Source organism: Belonocnema kinseyi, chromosome 9, assembly GCF_010883055.1.
Source record: "Belonocnema kinseyi isolate 2016_QV_RU_SX_M_011 chromosome 9, B_treatae_v1, whole genome shotgun sequence".
NCBI lineage: Eukaryota > Metazoa > Arthropoda > Insecta > Hymenoptera > Cynipidae > Belonocnema > Belonocnema kinseyi.
Genome location: NC_046665.1, coordinates 76,081,856 through 76,100,980, shown reverse-complemented (window position 1 = coordinate 76,100,980; position 19,125 = coordinate 76,081,856). Strand labels below are relative to the sequence as shown.

The window sequence follows — 19,125 nt, the reverse complement described above, 5'->3', positions numbered from 1 at the left end:
AGTTGCATTTAATCAAAGAGTTTTTTTCTTATTATTTCTAGATCATCGCCTGCACTCGTAAAGACACGACCTTAGAAACAGCTGTGAACGTAAAGGCGTATAAGCGAACCAAAAGACAAGGATTACGTGAAGCCAGAGCCACTGAGAAATTGGAGAAACAGCAGAAACTCGAGGCAGAACGTAAACGCAGACAGAAACATCAAGTAAGATTTTCTGTCATATACCGAGGGAGAAACAACTCTGGTAATCCAGAGTAATTCTGTACTTATGGGTAATTCAGGGTAATTCGATATAATACAGAGTACTCCACCTTTGCTGGACCGAATGTTTAGGATTTGTTTCCCCTCGTTATATATTTTAACTTGTATAATAAGTCAAATCTACAATTCTACAATGGCTAATCGAATGTAAAAACAAACTATGTCCTCCCCTATTAGGAATTTCTCACTTCCGTTCTGCAACATGGCAAAGACTTCAAAGAGTTCCATCGTAATAATCTCGCCAAGATGGGACGTCTTAATAAAGCAGTTCTTAATTACCATGCAAATGCAGAAAGGGAACAGAAGAAAGAACAGGAGAGAATTGAGAAAGAACGTATGCGTCGTCTTATGGCCGAGGATGAAGAAGGATATAGAAAGCTTATCGATCAAAAGAAAGACAAGCGTCTGGCGTTCCTTCTTTCTCAGACTGACGAATACATTTGTAATCTCACGGAGATGGTGAAACAACACAAAATTGAACAGAGGAGAAAGCAAGTTGAAGAACAAAGACGTAAGAAAGTGATGGTAAGATATCCTTTTTTTTTAACTCTGTATATTCGCGAAATAGAATCGAAATTATCAGGACTCCATTTGCTTAGAAGAAAAAGAAAAAAGACGACGAACAAGGAGAAGAAACGAATCCAGAAGACCCTCGTGTATCAGTTATCGAGATTGCTACGGGCCGCACATTAGTTGGAGAAGATGCACCCAGGGCGAGTCAACTTGCCGAGTTCATGGAATCACATCCTGGATGGGAAGTGATCGAACCTGATTCTGAAGAAGAAAGTGAAGAGGAGGACGAAGAAGGTGAAAGAGGTAAAATTGATTTTTTATTGCTCCTCTACTTACTTTAGTTGCTTTTTTGTTGTTGTTGTTGCTCACATTACACTAGTTTTAGGCTAATGACACTATTTCTGTACTTTTATTGAAAAAAATATTTTTCTTCTTCCCTAATTGGTTCACATCATACCGGAACATTGTCTCAGTGGCTGATTAGAGGCCGTGCATAGGTTACGTGAAGTTTTTTTCTGAAATTTTGAACCATTTCCCCCCCCCCCCCCCCGTATTTCAACTTTCAACAAAGTATTTCAAATTTTTACGAAAAAAGAGTAAACGAAAGAGTTGCATTTTTAACAAAAAAAAATTAGTTTTCTAAAAAACAATTGAATTTTTAACCAAATACACCGAACTCATGCTTTCAGACCAGTTTCGGGGGTTGCCTGCAAATAGCCTTGGCCACAAGCTCAGGGGATCCAAACGTAAACAGTCAGGGCCGCCTGAACAGTTTCCAATTGGAATGCGTAATGTTGTGCAATTTAAGCGATTGGGCACTTAGTCGTTAAAATTGTAGTTAAAATTTCAACCCAAAAAGATGAATTTTCAACAAAAGATTAATTTTATACGAAGAAAAATGAATTCTTCACGAAATATATAAATTTTAAACCAAGAAGAATAATTTTCAACTAATCAGAGTTAAATTTTCTACCAAATTGTTGAATCTTCTGCAAAACAGGTGAATTTTCCCACCAAAAAATTAATTTGCTACTAAAACAGATCAGTTTTGAACCTAATAGTTGTATGTTACCACAAAAAGTGAAATTTCAACAGACAGGCATGAATTTTCAAACCATAAAGATGAATGTTCATAAAAGTAGTTGAATTAAAGAAAAAATTGTTAGTCGAGAAAAGAAAGGTTGAAATCAAATTGATGAATTTTCAAGCAAAAGTACGAATTTTTAATCAAATAATTGAATTTTCAACCAAGAAGAATGACTTTTTACGGAGGTTGAAGAAGATGAATTCCTAACCAAAAATGTAATAGAACTTTTCAACCGAAAAGAATGAACTTGCAATTCAAATTAGTTAGATTTTCTTCTTGGGTTCTATTAATTTGGTTCGCATTTAAGTGGAAAAATAAGAAAGTGGACGGGGAAGGGAATCAGGAAAAACTGTTACACTTCCGATGAATAAACAGGAATTTCGAAAATTTATAAACTGAAGAATACCATTTATAATAAACAGTCAAGTGCATATTTAATGCTTGTAAAATATTACGTTAGAAAACTGGATAAAAAAAAGTAAAGTTAGTTTTCCATTGCACACAGTTTGATTTTAAACTATACTCTTAAATTCTGACTACACATAAGTTTAATACTTGAAAATTTCTATAACACTATTCTGATACTATTTTTTCAAGTTTCTGACACTATTTACACTAGTTTTTATTTCTAAGGCGAGACCGAAGCTTTCAAGGGTTAACCACTATTGAGTTCAGGTCTATAAACCTTTCTGAATTTACTTGAATTCTCTTGAATTTACTCTGAATTAGTTGGTATTCAATGGATGCGGCGAACCTACGAATAAACGAACAACTCGAATAGATATTTCGTACCAAACAGACGGAAAGAAAAGATCAATAAACGTATTAAAAAGTTTTTTTTTTAAGTTTTAAATTCAAAAGATTTTTATGTTTCCATTACATTTTTTTCCCATTAAAATGGCTTATTTTTAATTCACCCGGAATTCCTTGGAATCTATCTTCAAGTTGTCTACCCGACCGGGAATTTGGGAAAACCGGGAAATGCCGAAGAATTTAGTTCACCTGGAGAATAATCGGGAAATAATCGGAAATGTGGTTAATTGAACGGGATTTTCCTCTTGAATGTTCTAATATGTAAATTAAAAGTGATTTTATATATCTTATTAGTCTACTTCTGAGTGATAATAGGGAATTTGTGAAAAAATAATTCTCACGTGGAATAGGGAATTTTGTAAAAAGAGTTACAATTTAGACTTTGCGACAGGGAATTTCCGTAAAGAATTATAGTTTTCATTTTGGAACAGGGACTTGGAACAGAGCATTTTGTGGTATGGAACGGGAATTTGGGGAAAATAAGTTTAATTCTCATTCATAAAAATGGAATTTACAAAGACAATCCCTGTCCCATGTCAGAATTCGTCAGATTTTGCAAAATTTTCTTTCCAAATCAGAACTTGTTTGAATTTTTAAATTCCTTTTTTTTTGCAAATAAAAATTGGCAAGAATTGGAAACTTTCTCTTCCAAATACATTATTCCTGAATTATGATAGACAGTGTTGTAAATAAATATAATTCTGACTTGGAACATGAAATTTTCATATGGAATTACACATAATTCAAACTTTGTGATAGTTAATTCCGTTGAGAATTATAATTTTTACTTTAGAACAGGGACATGGAGCAGATAATTTTTGACTTGAGACGGGAATTTGAGAAAATACTTTTAATTCTGACTTAGAAGAAAGGAATTAAAGAAAAACCCTGTTTAAATTCAGAATTGTAATCCTTATAAATTGTTTTCTCAAGAATTTCGTCGAATTCTCTATAATCCCCTTAAATTCTTTTGAATTTACTCCACTTTTGTCATAATCAATGTAGTATTTTGGATTCCTTTTTTTTAATTTCCTTGTATTTTTTTGGAATATACCCTAAATTATTATTAATTAATACTAAATTGTCTTAAGTTCTTTGAAACTCTCTTAAATTTGTTTGAATTTGTCTCATTTCTCTTTAATTTTACTGAAATCGTAGGAATATTTTGGATTTTGACAGTTTTTGAATTTATTTGGAATTACCCTAAATTCTTATTAGTTTATCCGGAATTTTTGGGAATGTTTTTTAATTCCTTGGGATTCTCTTGAGTGTGTTTAAATTGGTCCTGAATTCTCTGTTTATTTTTCAGCTAAAGAGAAGCATGCGGCCGAGGAAGAGGAGAAGGCAAGCAAGACGGTACACAAGGCGAAGGTTGAAGATGATGAGTATAAGACCGAAGAGCAGACTTACTACAGTATTGCGCACACTGTTCATGAAAGTGTTACTGAGCAAGCTTCCATTTTGGTCAACGGAAACTTGAAAGAATACCAAGTCAAGGTAAATGTTTTTTTTTCTTTTATATTTGAGATAAAGCTTTCTGAATTAGACAGATTTCAATTCAATATTTCTATTTAGGGTTTGGAGTGGCTGGTCTCGCTTTTCAACAACAATCTGAATGGTATTCTTGCTGATGAGATGGGTCTTGGTAAAACCATTCAGACGATTGCTCTTGTCACTTATTTGATGGAAAAGAAGAAAGTAAATGGGCCCTTCTTAATCATCGTTCCTCTATCGTAAGATTACACATATTTATTTATACTACAGGGTGTATACTCACCTGGAAGACCTGAAAAAGATAGGACATTTTTTTTAAGTCAGGGGATTTTTTTCAGAAGTTTGTATAAACTTTTTTTTTTAAATTGCAATATAAAATTAGATACCAATGTTTTTTTTTCATTTGTAAAAGTAGCCTTATATTACTCGATTTAACTATTTTGTTGAAGTTTCAACTATTTTGTTGTTGAAAATTTATCCTTTTTCGCAGAAAATTAATCTTGCTTGAAAATTCAACAGTTTAGTTGAAGTTTGTTTTTATTTTAACTGAAAATTTTTTCCTAGTTGACAATTCAACTTTTGTTGAAAATACGTAGTTTTTTAGATGAATTTAACTGTTTTTGGTTTAGAATTTGAATGATTTTCGGTTAAAAATTTAATTATTATGTTAAATTTTTGTTGTTGAAAATTAATTTTTTTAACTGAAAATTTAATTAATCTAGTTGAATATTCCATAATTTTAGTAGAAATTTCATCACTTTAATTGATAATTCATGTTTTCAACTTAATATTTAACCAGATATAACTATTCAGTTTTTTTGTAGGTTGAAAATTAATACTGGATTTAACGGTTTTGTTGAAGTTTCAATTATTTTGTTGTTGAAAATTGATCCTTTTTGGTAGAAAATTAATCTTCTTGCTTGAAAATTCAACAGCTTAGTTGAAGTTTGTTTTTATTTTGACTGAAAATTTTTTCTTAGTTGACAATTCAACTCTTGTTGAAAATACGTACTTTTTTAGATAAATTCAACTGTTTATGATTTAACATTTAAATTATTTTTGGTTAAAAATTTAATTATTATGTTGAATTTTGTTGTTTGTTGAAAATTAATTGTTTTAACTGAAAATTTAATTAATCTAGTTGAATATTCCATAATTTTAGTAGAAAGTTCCATCACTTCAGTTGATAATTCACGTTTTCAACTTAATATTTAACCAGATTTAATTATTCATTTTTTTAGGTTAAAAATTAACCTCTTTGGTTAAAAATTGTACTATTTTGTAGAAAATTAATTTTTTTAACTGAAAATGAGATTGATCGAGTAGAATATTCAATAATTTTAGTTGATTCATATTTTTTAGTCAGAAATTCATGTGTTTTGTTGATAATTCGTCTCTTTTGGTAGAAAATAAATCTTCTTAGTTTGAAATTCATCTCTTTGGATTAAAATGTTAAAATTCCATGTGAAGCTTTATCATTTTAGTTGAAAATTATAAAATTTTCGATTAGAAATTCATATAGTTTGTTGAAAATTCATCTTTATTTTTGGTTTGAAAATTCGACTATTGGATTGAAAATGCATCTTTCTTGTTGAGAATACAATATTTTCAATTGAAATGTTGGGAGTTTAAAGCGTTGTAAATTGAATTTAATATAACATTGACATTAATTTACGGAAAATATATTACCTTATCTTCGTGAAAAATCTCCTTATTTTCCCTGTTTCTGCAGATTTTGAACTCACCTGGTCTAACAAGGTAAAATAAAAGTTTGTTTTTATTTATTATTCAAATTCATGGATATAAGTAACAAATTCAAGAAATGAATAATTATGTTTTTAGTATTATTGATTTATTTAAATTTCGAAGAATTTATAATTTAATTTTTCAAACCTTTCTAAATTAAACGTATTAAATAAATCCCTATAAACGTGTACGATTCGGAAATTACACATCCTTTAATAAAGTTACTATCGCCAATGAAAAAACAGTTATTTGTATCTTACGTATAAATAGTATTTTAGATATTTACAAGGACTGACAACAAAATTATTTATAATAAACTAGCCAAATTGTATTCATATTTCGAGTCGTACTTTGAAACTTATGCCTTGAAAGATCTTCAGATATCTGTGAAAAAAACTTGGAACTGTCAGTTGAATTTTTTTCAAGATTGGTCTAGACACCCGGTGTGAAATTTCTGATTTCATGCTTTTAATTTGCAATAACAATTGATAATTTCTAGGACACTTTCTAATTGGGTTCTGGAATTCGAGAAGTGGGCACCAAGTGTTGTCGTCGTCTCTTACAAGGGATCACCGGCTGGCAGAAGAACAATTCAGTCTCAGATGAGAGCCACAAAGTTCAACGTGCTTCTTACTACCTACGAATACGTCATCAAGGATAAAGGTGTTCTGGCAAAACTCCAATGGAAGTACATGATCATTGATGAGGGTCACAGAATGAAGAATCATCACTGCAAGCTTACACAAGTTCTCAACACGCATTACCTTGCACCTCATCGTCTTCTTCTGACTGGTACACCATTGCAGAACAAACTTCCAGAACTTTGGGCACTGCTCAATTTCTTGCTTCCGTCGATCTTCAAGTCCTGCAGTACTTTCGAGCAGTGGTTCAATGCTCCATTCGCTACTACTGGTGAAAAGGTAAGTCTTTTGATTTGTATTCTGTTATTTCTGTGTGTCTTTTTTATTTTATACGTTTAATATACATGAAAGGAATTGTACACTTAGGTCGAATTGAACGAGGAAGAAACGATTTTGATCATTCGTCGTTTGCACAAAGTATTGCGACCTTTCCTACTGAGACGTTTGAAAAAGGAAGTAGAATCCCAGCTGCCTGACAAGGTAGAATACATCATTAAATGCGACATGTCCGGACTGCAGAAGGTTCTCTACAAGTAAGTTTTGGTTCAATCATCTCTGATTTTTCATTCGAATTATTAATTAATAATGCAGGACTCGGACTCGAGAAACTTTTGACACTTTTTTTGAGCGATGCAAATATTTTGCCTCTATTTTCATGTAATTAGTTGCTAATTCCACTATTTCTTCACTTTGCCCTTTGAAATATTTTTTAGCTGTGAATTCAATATCGGGTGCTTCCGCTCGATACGTTCTTTTTTTTAAACTAATTTTTGACTGATTTAAAAAGGCTATTTGTTAATACTTTCGTTTTTGAGGATACTTTTTTCTTTAGAAAGGTACTTTTTTTAGTTCCATATATATAAATATGAAGCCTGATTATCTAATAAATTAGAGAAGGATTCCAGAAATTGGGTGGGTTTTTAAAGTCAGGAATTTAGTTCGAGAAGGCGTTTAAATTTGTTTAAATTCTTAATATAAAATTGAATAACAACGTTAATTTATTTGCCAAGAGTAGCTTTATATTACTGGATTTAACTACTTTGTGACAAATTCATTCTTTTAACGAAAAATTGAACTATTCTATTTTTTATGGAAAATTAATTTGTTTCGGTTAAAAATTGAACTATTTGCTGGAAAATCTATCTTTTTTATTTGAAAATTTAACTATTTCAGTTAAAGATTAATAATTAAAAATTATAGACAATTTTTTGACAAAAGAGTTTAACTTTCAACCAATGAGTTTAATTTTTAATTAAAATGATGAATCTTTAACTTGAATATTTGAACTTTTTACAAAAAAAGATACATTTTATAACAAATAGTTAAATTTTGAACTGCAGATCAATTTTCAAATAAGAATGGAATAATTAAATTTACAGTTCAAAAATTAATTATCAACTAAGAAAAAAAAAAGTTAAAAAAAAATAGTTAAATTTTTGTTTGAAAATTCATCAATTCCAGCAAAAAAATGAGAGATTCGTCATTTTAGTTAAAAATTTATTACTTTGGTTAAAAATGTGACTATTCGATTTTTGGTTAAAAATTGATCTTTTTTAGCTCAAAGTTCAGTTATTTGATTGAAAATGTATCTTCTTTAGTTGGAAATTCATCTTTTGAGTTGAAATTCCACTATTTAGTTGAAAATTAATCTATATTGTTGAAAATTCAATATTTTTACTTGAAAAGTGAGGAATTTTAAGCGCCATAAATTGAATTTAATATTGGGCATGGTGGTCAACCATTTCCCCATATGGTGCCGAAAAATGGAACTAGAAAGAGTAGGTACAATTTTAAACATGTATTTTAATTTTTGCATAAAAGTGTTTTTACGATTGTTTTGTGAAGTATGAAATAAGGATCGAATACTAAAAATAAATATTCATCAAAAACAAATAGTTTTAGATAGAATTTCCATCTTATACAGTGAAAAAACACATTTTTGTGAAATAGGTTTTTAAAAAAATACTATCATTTCATGTGAGTTTTAATGCATTTTAAGCTTAAATAAACTTCATATTAATGTATGTAGCAATACATTTTATCAAAATTATGCCAAGAATACGAATAATAGACGACTGGAATTTCAATACGAATTCTAACCTAATTTTTAGATCAGATTTTTAAATAGTAAATATTTTATGTATACATTAATAAAAATTTACTTTAAGTTCATTGTTGCTTCAAAATAAGTCCATTCAAGTTTCTAATCTTTTGAAAATCACAATAAAGAGAACAATAATTGTTTATTTTGTTTGTTAGAAAAATATTTCTGTCCAAAAGTGTGGGTTTTCACTGTATAATATGTAAATTCCATCTAAAACACTTTGTTTCCAATAAAGACTTATTTTTATTATCCAATAAATAGTTTAAACTTCACAAAAAAATTGTTAAAATACTTTTATGCAGAAATTAAAATGCATCTTTAAAATCGTGCCCATTTTTTCTAATTCGAATTTTGGTCACCAGTTGGCGCATCGTAGTTTAACCATTCCCAATAGTGTTCACATTTAAGTTGACTTAAATATTTATATGCACTGAATTTGAAGTGTAGTAAGATATAGTGAAAATTTATTTCAATTGTTATTAAAATTCGTGGACTTTAAGTGCATATTAAAGAATCTATTAATTATTTTTAAGCATTATTTCTTACAAAAATTTCTAAATTAAATACATTATTCGAATCCCTAGAAACTTGTACCATTAAAAAATAACTTTCTCAAATAAAAAAATACTTGAATGGTTACGTACTATGAAAAATTATGCCTGGAGAAAACCTTGAATTGTTAGGGAATTAATTTTTGTCCAGGGCTTGAGTAGACCACCCTGGTTTATTATTTAAAAAAATGTTATGTTACTATTTTTCAACATTTATGCCACTATTGGCCCTGCTAATGATATTTTCTGTGAACAGACACATGCAGAGTAAGGGCGTGTTGCTGACTGATGGTTCTGAAAAGGGCAAGCAGGGTAAGGGAGGAGCGAAAGCTTTGATGAACACCATCGTCCAGCTCCGTAAGCTGTGCAATCATCCCTTCATGTTCCAAGCAATCGAAGAAAAGTATTGTGAGCATGTTGGCACTCAAGGTGGCATTATTGCCGGGTATGTAACGTAATTATCCAAGCCACAGTTTATCCAATTACTAACAAATAAGAATATTTCTGTAATGCGCATTCGAAATTTATAGGCCTGATTTGTTCCGAGCGTCTGGTAAATTTGAATTGTTAGATCGGATTTTGCCCAAATTGAAAGCAACCAATCATAGAGTATTGCTTTTCTGTCAAATGACACAACTCATGACTATCATGGAAGATTATCTGACCTGGAGGGGATTCAAGTATCTGAGGTTAGACGGAACAACCAAGGCGGAAGACAGAGGAGACTTGCTGAAAAAGTTCAACGATCCGGGTTCGGATTATTTCCTCTTCCTGCTGTCTACGAGGGCTGGAGGTCTCGGTCTCAATCTCCAGGCTGCCGACACAGTCATCATCTTCGATTCTGACTGGAATCCTCATCAGGTAAAGTTCAATAAATTTGTATTATCACTTATTTTGAAGTCTTGATTTTTTATTTCAAATTCTTTCGAAGCCTTGGATTTTTTTGAAGTCTTTGGATTCTTTGAACTATTAGATTCGTTTGATTTCGTTTAATTATTTGAAATTTGTCATTTTCTAGGGTTGTAAAGTTTCATGAAACTATGGCCAAATTAAAAGTATCATAAAACATTGGAAACGTTTCAAAGTTTAAAAATTTTTAAATATTAAAGTTGGAAAATTAAAAATATTAAAAAATTCTATTAAGTATTAAATTGATAAATATTTAATTATGTGCTTACATTTATTAATAGTAATATATCAAGGTCAATATCAACACTAATATAATTTAATATAAGCATTATTATCAAGTCAATAATAAGCCAACAAGAAAACCCTACTATTTGAAGTTGAAAGTTCATTTTTTCTGTTGAAAATTTTATTAATATATTTTGGTTCATCGATAATCTTTTTGGGTTAAAATTTTAATTATTTGGTTAAAAGTCTAATTATTTCGTAGAAAATTTGTTAAAAAATCTTTTTTTTTTGTTGATGGGAAATTTAACAGGTTCTGATGTAATTAAAGTATTTTTGGTTGAAAAATCAACTGTTACATTTTTCTTTGAGAATTCTTATTTTTTGGTTGAAATATCAACTATTAAATTTTTGTTGAGAATTCATATTTTTCGTATGAAATTCCAACTAATTGGTTGAATATTCATTTTTTTTAAAAAGTATTTATCATTTTAGTTGAAAGTTGATCTTTTTGGTTGAAAACGTAACTACTTTGTTTGGAAATTCATTTTTTTGGTGAACATTTTTTTTACTGGGAATTAAATTATTTCAGTTGAAGATTCGTTATGTAAGTTGAAAGTTTATCTCTTTGGTTAAACATCTAATTATTTTGCTAAAAATGCTTTCTTTTTAAATTTATTTTCTTTGGCGAAAATGTAACTTGATTATTGAAAATTAATCTTTTTTGATGGAGAATTAATCTTCTTAGTAGAAAAATCATCGATTTGGTTGATACTTGAACAACTTGGTTGAAAATTAAAATTGCCAGGTAGAAAATGCTATTGTATTGTATAATATTCCTTTTTTAGGCCTAAAAATTGAACCATTTTATTTAAATATTTTGTTATTTTTTTACTGAAAAATTGTTTTTGTTTGAAAATCGAACTATTTTGTTCAATTTTCATCTTATGGTTTTAAAATTCATCTCTTTTGGTATAAATTTAATCTTTCTGGTGGAAAATGCAACTGTTTGAATCTCTTTAAATTTAAATCAGTTGCGAATTTTTTTACTAACGACTGAATTATATCTATAAATCAGCTATTTTTTACTGATCAATATTTTTTGTTTGAAAATTCAACTATTATCTTTAAAAAAACTCCTCTTTTTGGTTTGAAAACTTACCTATTTTCGTAGAAATGTAATTCTTTTTAGTTAAAAAATGCAACTGTTTTATTCTCCATAAAATGGAAACAGTAAAACTGCTTACAAATGTTAATTAGTGGCTAAATTCGAGCTATGAATCAGCTATTTTAATAAATAAAGCAGTAAAAGTTGGTTATTGTTAGTAAAAATAATGGATTCATAGCTAGAATTTAGTCATTTGATTGAAGTCGCTAGACATTTTAAACGTTGCAAATCTACCGATTTGAAAATGAATCGGTTTTGATTGAGGATTCAACTATTTTCTTACAAATTCGCCTTTATTGGCAGAATTCAACTCTTTTGGAATAGAAATAAAAATATTTTTTGGTTTAAATATCAACTATTATTTTGTTATGGAGAATTCGTATTTTTTGGCTGAAAATTCAACTACGTAACTAAAATATGATTTGCTTTGTTAAAAATGCATTTTTTCACGTTTATTTGGTAGAAAATAAATCTTCCTGCTTGAAAATTGATCTTTTGGACTGAAACTATCGAGCGTTTCTGAAATTTTGGTCTAATGAAACGTTTCACTGACTCACATCCCTCTCATTTGCTTAGTCTTTTTAGGTGACGATTCATTGTGATTAATCTAAAACGATTTTCAGGATTTGCAAGCGCAAGACAGAGCCCACAGAATTGGACAGAAGAATGAAGTGCGAGTGCTGCGTTTGATGACCGTAAACTCAGTCGAAGAAAGAATATTGGCTGCTGCTCGCTACAAACTAAACATGGACGAGAAGGTTATCCAAGCCGGAATGTTCGATCAGAAATCAACTGGATCCGAGCGACAGCAATTCCTACAAAGTATTTTACATCAGGACGACGCCGACGACGAGGAAGAGAACGAAGTTCCAGATGATGAGACGGTAAATCAAATGATTGCGAGAACAGAAGGCGAGTTTGAGTCCTTCCAGAAATTAGATCTTGAACGAAGACGAGAGGAGGCTAAGCTAGGACCTCACAGAAAGTCGCGACTCTTGGAAGAGGCGGAACTTCCGGACTGGCTCGTGAAAGACGATGACGAGGTGGAGCGATGGGCCTACGAAGAGGATGAGGACAGATTCCTGGGCAGAGGATCGCGACAGCGAAAGGAAGTCGATTATACGTTCAGTCTTACAGAGAAAGAGTGGATGAAAGCAATTGATGAGGATGGAGCTGAGTTTGAAGAAGAGGAGGAGGACGACAAGAAGAAAAAGAAGACGAGGAAGAGAAGGAAAAAGGGCGAGGAAGATGACGAGCCTACGCCAAAGAAAAGAAGAGGTGGAAGTGGAAGCGATTCGAAGGCGAAGCGAATCATGAAGAAGATTGTCGTGGCAATAGTTAATCATACTGATGAAACCAGTGGTAGGTTGCTCAGTGAACCGTTTATGAAGCTACCGTCGAGACGAGAACTGCCAGATTATTATGACATTATCAAAAAGCCACTTACGATTAACAAGCTGCTTACAAAGATTGAAGAGGGCAAGGTGAGTTGTATATTTAATTAGTTGGCAGTCTACTAAAAGCGAGGGGTTGATCCATCATGAAATATGGACTTTCAAGCCTTTCTGAAATCTTTTGGAATATTTTTAAGTTTTTTGAAATCTTTTGAAGTATGTGGAATTTTTTAAGTCCTTGTGAAATCATTGACATCTTTGAAACCTTTCTGAAATTTTTTGAAATATTTTAAAATCATTGAAATGTTAAAAAACAATGAAATGTTCAAAAAATTTTGAAATCTTCATGAAATATTTTGGAATCTGTGAAATTTGTGTAAAATCTTTGGTAAATTGAACAACCCTCGTTTTATTTTCATATTGCAAATAGGTACTGTAGTATCGTAAATTAATCAGGTTACATACTGTAATTTGAAAATACACTGCACATATAATTACTAGCTGATTGTAAATATCACTAAAGCTTTTTTTATTGTATGTAATTTTTAAATTTTTGCAAAATGTTTGAAATTTTTGTGATATCATTTCAACTCTGTAGAATCTGTTAAATCCTCGTGAAATAATTGAAATCTTCGTGAAATTTTTTTAATCTTTGTGAAGACTGTCAAAACGTTCGGAATATATAAAAAAATTTAAATCCTTGTGTAATCTTTTGAAATTTTAAAATTTTTTAAAATCTTTTCAAATATTTTAAAGTCTGTGGAATTTATTAAGGCCCCGTGAAATCCCTGAAACCTTTCTGAAAACTTTTGAAATGTCTCAAAATCCCTTAAATCTTACATTCTTTTAAAATCCTTGAAATTCTTGTGAAATCTTTGTGAAAAATTTGTAATCGTTTGAAATGCGTGACATTTTTGTGACATATTTGGCAAATCTGTGCAATTTTTGAAAAATAAAATGTAATTTTTATGTAATCTTTTTAAATCTTCTGAAATTCTTATAAAACCATTCAATCTTTTGAAATATTTTAAAATATTTCAAATGTTAACATTTTTTTGAATTATTCATGAAACATTTTGGAATCTGATATCTTTTCTGAAATTCTTTGAAATATTTTGAAGTCTGTGAAATTTATTTAAAATCTTTGGTAAATCTAAGTAATTTTTAAATTTTTGCAAAATCTTTGAAATGTTTGTGATGTCTTTTCAAGTCTGTTGAATCTGTTAAATCGTCATGAAATCATTGAAATCTTTTTGAAATCTATGTGTAAACTTTTTGAATCCATAAAATTTTTTTAATCTTTGTGTAATCTTTTGAAATTTTAAGATTTTTAAAAATATTTTTAATTATTTTAAATCATTGTCGAATTTTTTCGAATATTTTAGTCTTTCAAATCTTTTGAAGTCTTTGGCATTTTGGAAGTCCCTGTGAAATCATTTAAATTCTTAAAACCTTTCTTGTGAAATTGTTTTGAAGTAGTTTGAAATGAGTGAAATTTTCGTAAAATCTTTAGTAAATCTATGCAATTTTTGTAAAATAATTGAAGTTTTTCTGTAATCTTTTCAGATCTTCTGAAATCCTCGTAAAATCATTGAAATCTTTTAAAATGTTTTAAAATGATTGAAGTCTTCATGAAATATTTTGGAATCGGAAATCTTTTCTGAAATGCTTTGAAATATTTTGTGATATCTTTTCAAGTCTGTAGAATCTGTTAAATACTCATGAAATTATTGAAATCTTCGTGAGAATTTTTTAACCTTAGTGAAAACTTTTCGAATCTAAATTTTATTAAATCTTTGTGTAATTTTTTGGAATATTTTCAACTATTTTAAATCTTTTTGGAGTTTTTTCAAATATTTTAAAGTCTGTAATCTTTCGGAGTCTGTGGAATTTTTTAAATTCTTGCTAAAGCATCGAGATCTTTGTTAAATCTTTTGAAATCATTTGAAATCTTTGCGAAATTTGATGGCATCTGTGAATATTTTAAACTGTAAAAAACAATCCCTTGCAAAATTGAAAACGATGTTTTATTTTGAAAAATTAATTTCGAGAGAATATTTAAAAAGATTTTGAAAGATTTACAAAATTTTTAAAAATTAATGCGGATGATTTTTAGGAAATTTTCTTATTTGGCAGGATTTAAAAAAAAAGTGTGTGGGAAAAATTTCAGAAAAAATTCGAATATTTTAAAAAGAATATTTCTGAATATCTTAAAGTCTTTGAAATCCTTGTAAAATCATTTTAATCTTAGTGATGTCTTTTAAATCTTAGTGAAATATCTCTAAATATCTTGACATTTTTGAAATCTTTTGAAATATGTGAAATCCTTGAAAATCTTTCTGAAATCTTTTGAAAAGTTTAAAATTTTTTAAAAATATTTGTAAAATTCTTTGAAATATTATGAATTTTATTGGAATCTTTGCAAAATCTGTTGGCATATGTGAAATTAAAAAAAAATGTGTATTATTTTCAAATCATGTGAAATATTTTGGAATATTTTAAAGTTTTTGAAATTTTGCGGAGTCTGTGGAATCTTTGAAATCCTTGTGAAATTAATTCTTTTAAATCTTTATATAATCTTTACATTTTTGTATATTTTCTTAAAATCACTGAAGTCTTTCGATATCTGTGAAATCTTTGGAAAATATTTCTGATCTCTTTGAAATCTCTGAAATATTTTGGAATATCTGCAAAACCTTGTAAGTCTTCTAAAGTTTTTTTGAAATATTTTAACACTGTTTGAAATCTATGAAATCTCGTAATCGGGCAATTATTAAAAATTCAAGTGACTAGCCCCTCGATTGAAAGAAACTTTTAGATTTTAATTAATAAATTCTTATTAACCAAGAAGTACCTACAGTTATTTTTTGAAAGTACTAATTTTCACTTGTTGTATTTACAGTACTTTGACATTGACGATTTGCAAAGGGACTTTATGCAGTTGTGTAAAAACGCGCAAATCTACAACGAGGAAAATTCGTTGATTCACGAAGATTCGATTGCCTTAGAATCCGTTTTTATGAATGTTCGGCAGAAACTAGAGGCTGAAGGAGCGGGAAATATGTCCGAAGATGAAAAAGGTAATTTAATAACATACAATTTCTCTTCACTGAAACAATTTTTTTTAGGAAGACACTAGAACATTATAATTTAATACATTTTAAAATTTGATTTACAGATGTTGATGAAGTGTCGGACGCGGACTCTAGTGTAAAAATGAAGATCAAGCTGAAGGGAAAGAAAGGCGAGGGAAGAGGAGGAGGCAGAAGAAAGAAGTCCACCAAGAAATACATTTCCGACGACGATGACGACGGCGATGATAATTAAGCAACAAGTGATTGTTTTTTTTTAACCGCTAACTATTAAGCAGCTTCTGCGCGACAAGAATCTTGTGATTTTACGTATGACGGTAACGTTGCGTTTGAAACAATGGTTAAACGAATTTTTCTATAGAGTGAATTGGAAGTCTCAGTGAATATTAATTTTAAAGATGTAATGATGAGTTTCGGACCTTTGGTGCCCTAATTGATTTTTATTGACTACATTCGGTTGATCACGTACATTTCTGTGGTCGTATTGTGTACAGTAGAGGATAGAGTTGATCTGTTTAAAATGTCGGTTATGTAGTTTTGTTATCTTGAATCACAAACCGAATAATGCCGCTGATTATTGTCTGTATTCCGATGTATCAATTTATATTTTTCGATTGAGACTTTTTACAATGATTGTGTGCTTTGAAGTTGAAATCAGGATTGATCATTGTATAAAAATACCCGTAATTGGACACACGTCGAAAATTCTGAATTAATTCTTCGGCGTTTTTATTGTAACTGATTAGAATTTAATGTTTCACAATCAACTACACAGAGAGAATTATTTTTTTTGTTGGTAATAGTCACAATTATAGTTCATTTTCCACTGTATTAAAAGGTTCAAGAAATCAATATTCAGTGTATGTAGAAAGAATTTGCAAATACGATTTAATTTTTAGTTAGTAAAGATTTATTTGTCTCTAGTATAATGTATTTTCATTTATGGAGACAGTACATGTGGCTGTCATAAAATTGACTAAATAACTTTTTAAACAAATTTCCAAATTTTTTCTGTTATTTTAGAGATAGGCTTCATTTTTTTTCAAGGTACTAGTTTAGCATTTTTTTTACTACACTTCTCTCTGTGTTTCCACTTTGAAATCTCAGGCGTATTTTATTTTTGATGCGCCTTTGAGAACAGTCTTAAGACTTTCTAGTGTATGGATCAGATTAATCTTTTTGGTTTAATCTGGTAATTGATATGAAAGGAGACATGTATCAGTGTAGTTTGTCTGATATTTAACATAATTATTTCCGTTGTTTACGCTAAGGGAATAAACAAAGTGGTCGGAAAATATCGAATTTCTTTTAATCATCCAAATTTTCCTCTATATTTTTATTGTACTAGGCTCATCGTATTTTTTGATATCTCGTATGTGATGCAGATTTAAAAATGCACTCACACTTATTAATCATTACTTTGGTGATAGGGAGTGGAGTTTTATGTTTGTTTTGTTTTGCGAATGTGTAGGGTTGTTTTTAAAGTGAGTCGAGAATTAAAATGCTCCTGCTTTGAAAGACAAATATTTGCATAATGAAAATAAGCATAAATGTAGTGGGCTTTCTGCTCCAACCTAACTAGATGATCCTTCCTTCTGACCACCAGACCACGAGGATGAAAAGGGAAAAGCAAAAATGAGTGCCAGTCGACTCCATAAATTTTATTCCATCGCGTTAATTTCCTGTGCGCGTATTCCGAAATTCCTCGTCGTCGTTTCTGCGTCAGCTTGCTCTGCGGAATCACGCATGAGTTGTGGCGCCGCAAGCTTATCCGCGTTCACAGTTTGCCCGAAAAGATTATTCGAGCTGAAAACACCCCGTTAATCCAGAGAAAAAAGTTTTACCTCGCCTGAAAATTATCTTCTGGTGCGTGACTTTTCGCATCTAGAATATCACTGATTATTTATATATTTATTTCTATAGTATATTTAAAGTATTTATTATTTATTTACAAATTTTCAAAAGAAAAGTCTATCCAACCTCTTGAAATATCACAAATTTCATATAATATGATAAAGTCATAAAGTCCGGAAAAAACCGGGATACCAGTGAATTAATTTGGTCATCGGGAATTTTACAAATTGTTAGAACAAAAATCTGTCCAACTTTGATTTCAACCTTTTTTTTAAATAATTAGTTGAATTGTTATCTTCTTCAATTATGATATTCAGTTTAGAGTGCGTAGTTTAAAAATCTTTTGCTTTAAACATTTTTAATTTTTAAGCGGGGTGCTTTTCGAATTAAGCTATTAGAGAGGCCGAAAGAAGAATCTTTGTTTTTTCAGAAAATAGAAAAGAATAGATATATTTTTTTCAGAAAAAAGTTTAAAAAGAATTTTAAAAAAATTTATTTTTCATGTAGTCCGAAACAGTGTTTCAAAGAATTTAAGTACTCGGAGAAATTGTCACGAGTATGAGAATATGCTCGAATTGTATGTGCTTTGAGAATTTATAAGAGTTTTGAATTAGGATTTGAAAATCGTATTTTATATCTTTATTAATAATAATTACATTATTAAAGTTTCACGGTAAAATGAATCACTTCAAATTGGAAAAGGAACTTAATTTTGATGGTAAAAGAAGTCGAATTAATAGAAAACATATTATTTGCATTAAATAGTGCCTTATTCAGGGTTGCGACAGTATCCCAATTTCTAAATTCTAGGTATAAAATTAACCATATACCTGGAAGATTAATAATATTAATGCAAAAACGATTTTGTTTCTAAATACATTTTAAACACTTTTGAGTTAATTTTTCACATCAAAAAGATCAATTTTGAACCTAAGAAATTAAATTTGATCTAAAGTGATGAATCTTCAACCAAAAATAAGAATTTGTAACGAAATAGTCGAATTTTCAACCCAAAAAATAGATTTTCTAGCAAAAAGACACATGTTTAATAAAGCACGAGAATTTTCATCTAAAAAAATATCAAGTTTTAACCAAAATTAGAATTTTAAAAATTAAAAAAAATAAATGTTCGGCAAAAAAAAAAGAATAATTTTGAACAAAATATTTTTCTTTTCATCCAAAATTGATTTTTTTAAGAAAAATAGAATATTTAAATTTTAATTTAAAACAATAAATTTTCAATCGAACTAAAAAGGATTTCTCAACAAAATAGTAAT

General features: G+C 29.6%; 1 protein-coding gene across 3 annotated transcripts in view; it reads left to right on the top strand.

Moving 5' to 3' along the window:
• The window catches only part of LOC117179657 (ATP-dependent helicase brm), a 77,947-nt gene extending 60,656 nt beyond the window's left edge, over positions 1 to 17,291 (top strand). For 2 of the 3 annotated variants that reach the window (XM_033371669.1, XM_033371668.1), the window contains exons 14-25: positions 42 to 203; positions 438 to 785; positions 860 to 1,076; positions 3,983 to 4,170; positions 4,249 to 4,406; positions 6,413 to 6,833; positions 6,921 to 7,087; positions 9,466 to 9,654; positions 9,740 to 10,070; positions 12,132 to 12,992; positions 15,805 to 15,982; positions 16,081 to 17,291. In XM_033371669.1, coding sequence (XP_033227560.1) covers positions 42 to 203; positions 438 to 785; positions 860 to 1,076; positions 3,983 to 4,170; positions 4,249 to 4,406; positions 6,413 to 6,833; positions 6,921 to 7,087; positions 9,466 to 9,654; positions 9,740 to 10,070; positions 12,132 to 12,992; positions 15,805 to 15,982; positions 16,081 to 16,229 — 3,369 coding nt within the window. In that variant the 3' untranslated portion in view covers positions 16,230 to 17,291. Of the gene's footprint in view, positions 1 to 41; positions 204 to 437; positions 786 to 859; positions 1,077 to 3,982; positions 4,171 to 4,248; positions 4,407 to 6,412; positions 6,834 to 6,920; positions 7,088 to 9,465; positions 9,664 to 9,739; positions 10,071 to 12,131; positions 12,993 to 15,804; positions 15,983 to 16,080 lie in introns of all 3 variants that reach the window. The other variant, XM_033371667.1, reaches the window with a different exon arrangement.
• The last annotated feature ends 1,834 nt before the right edge of the window (positions 17,292 to 19,125 follow it).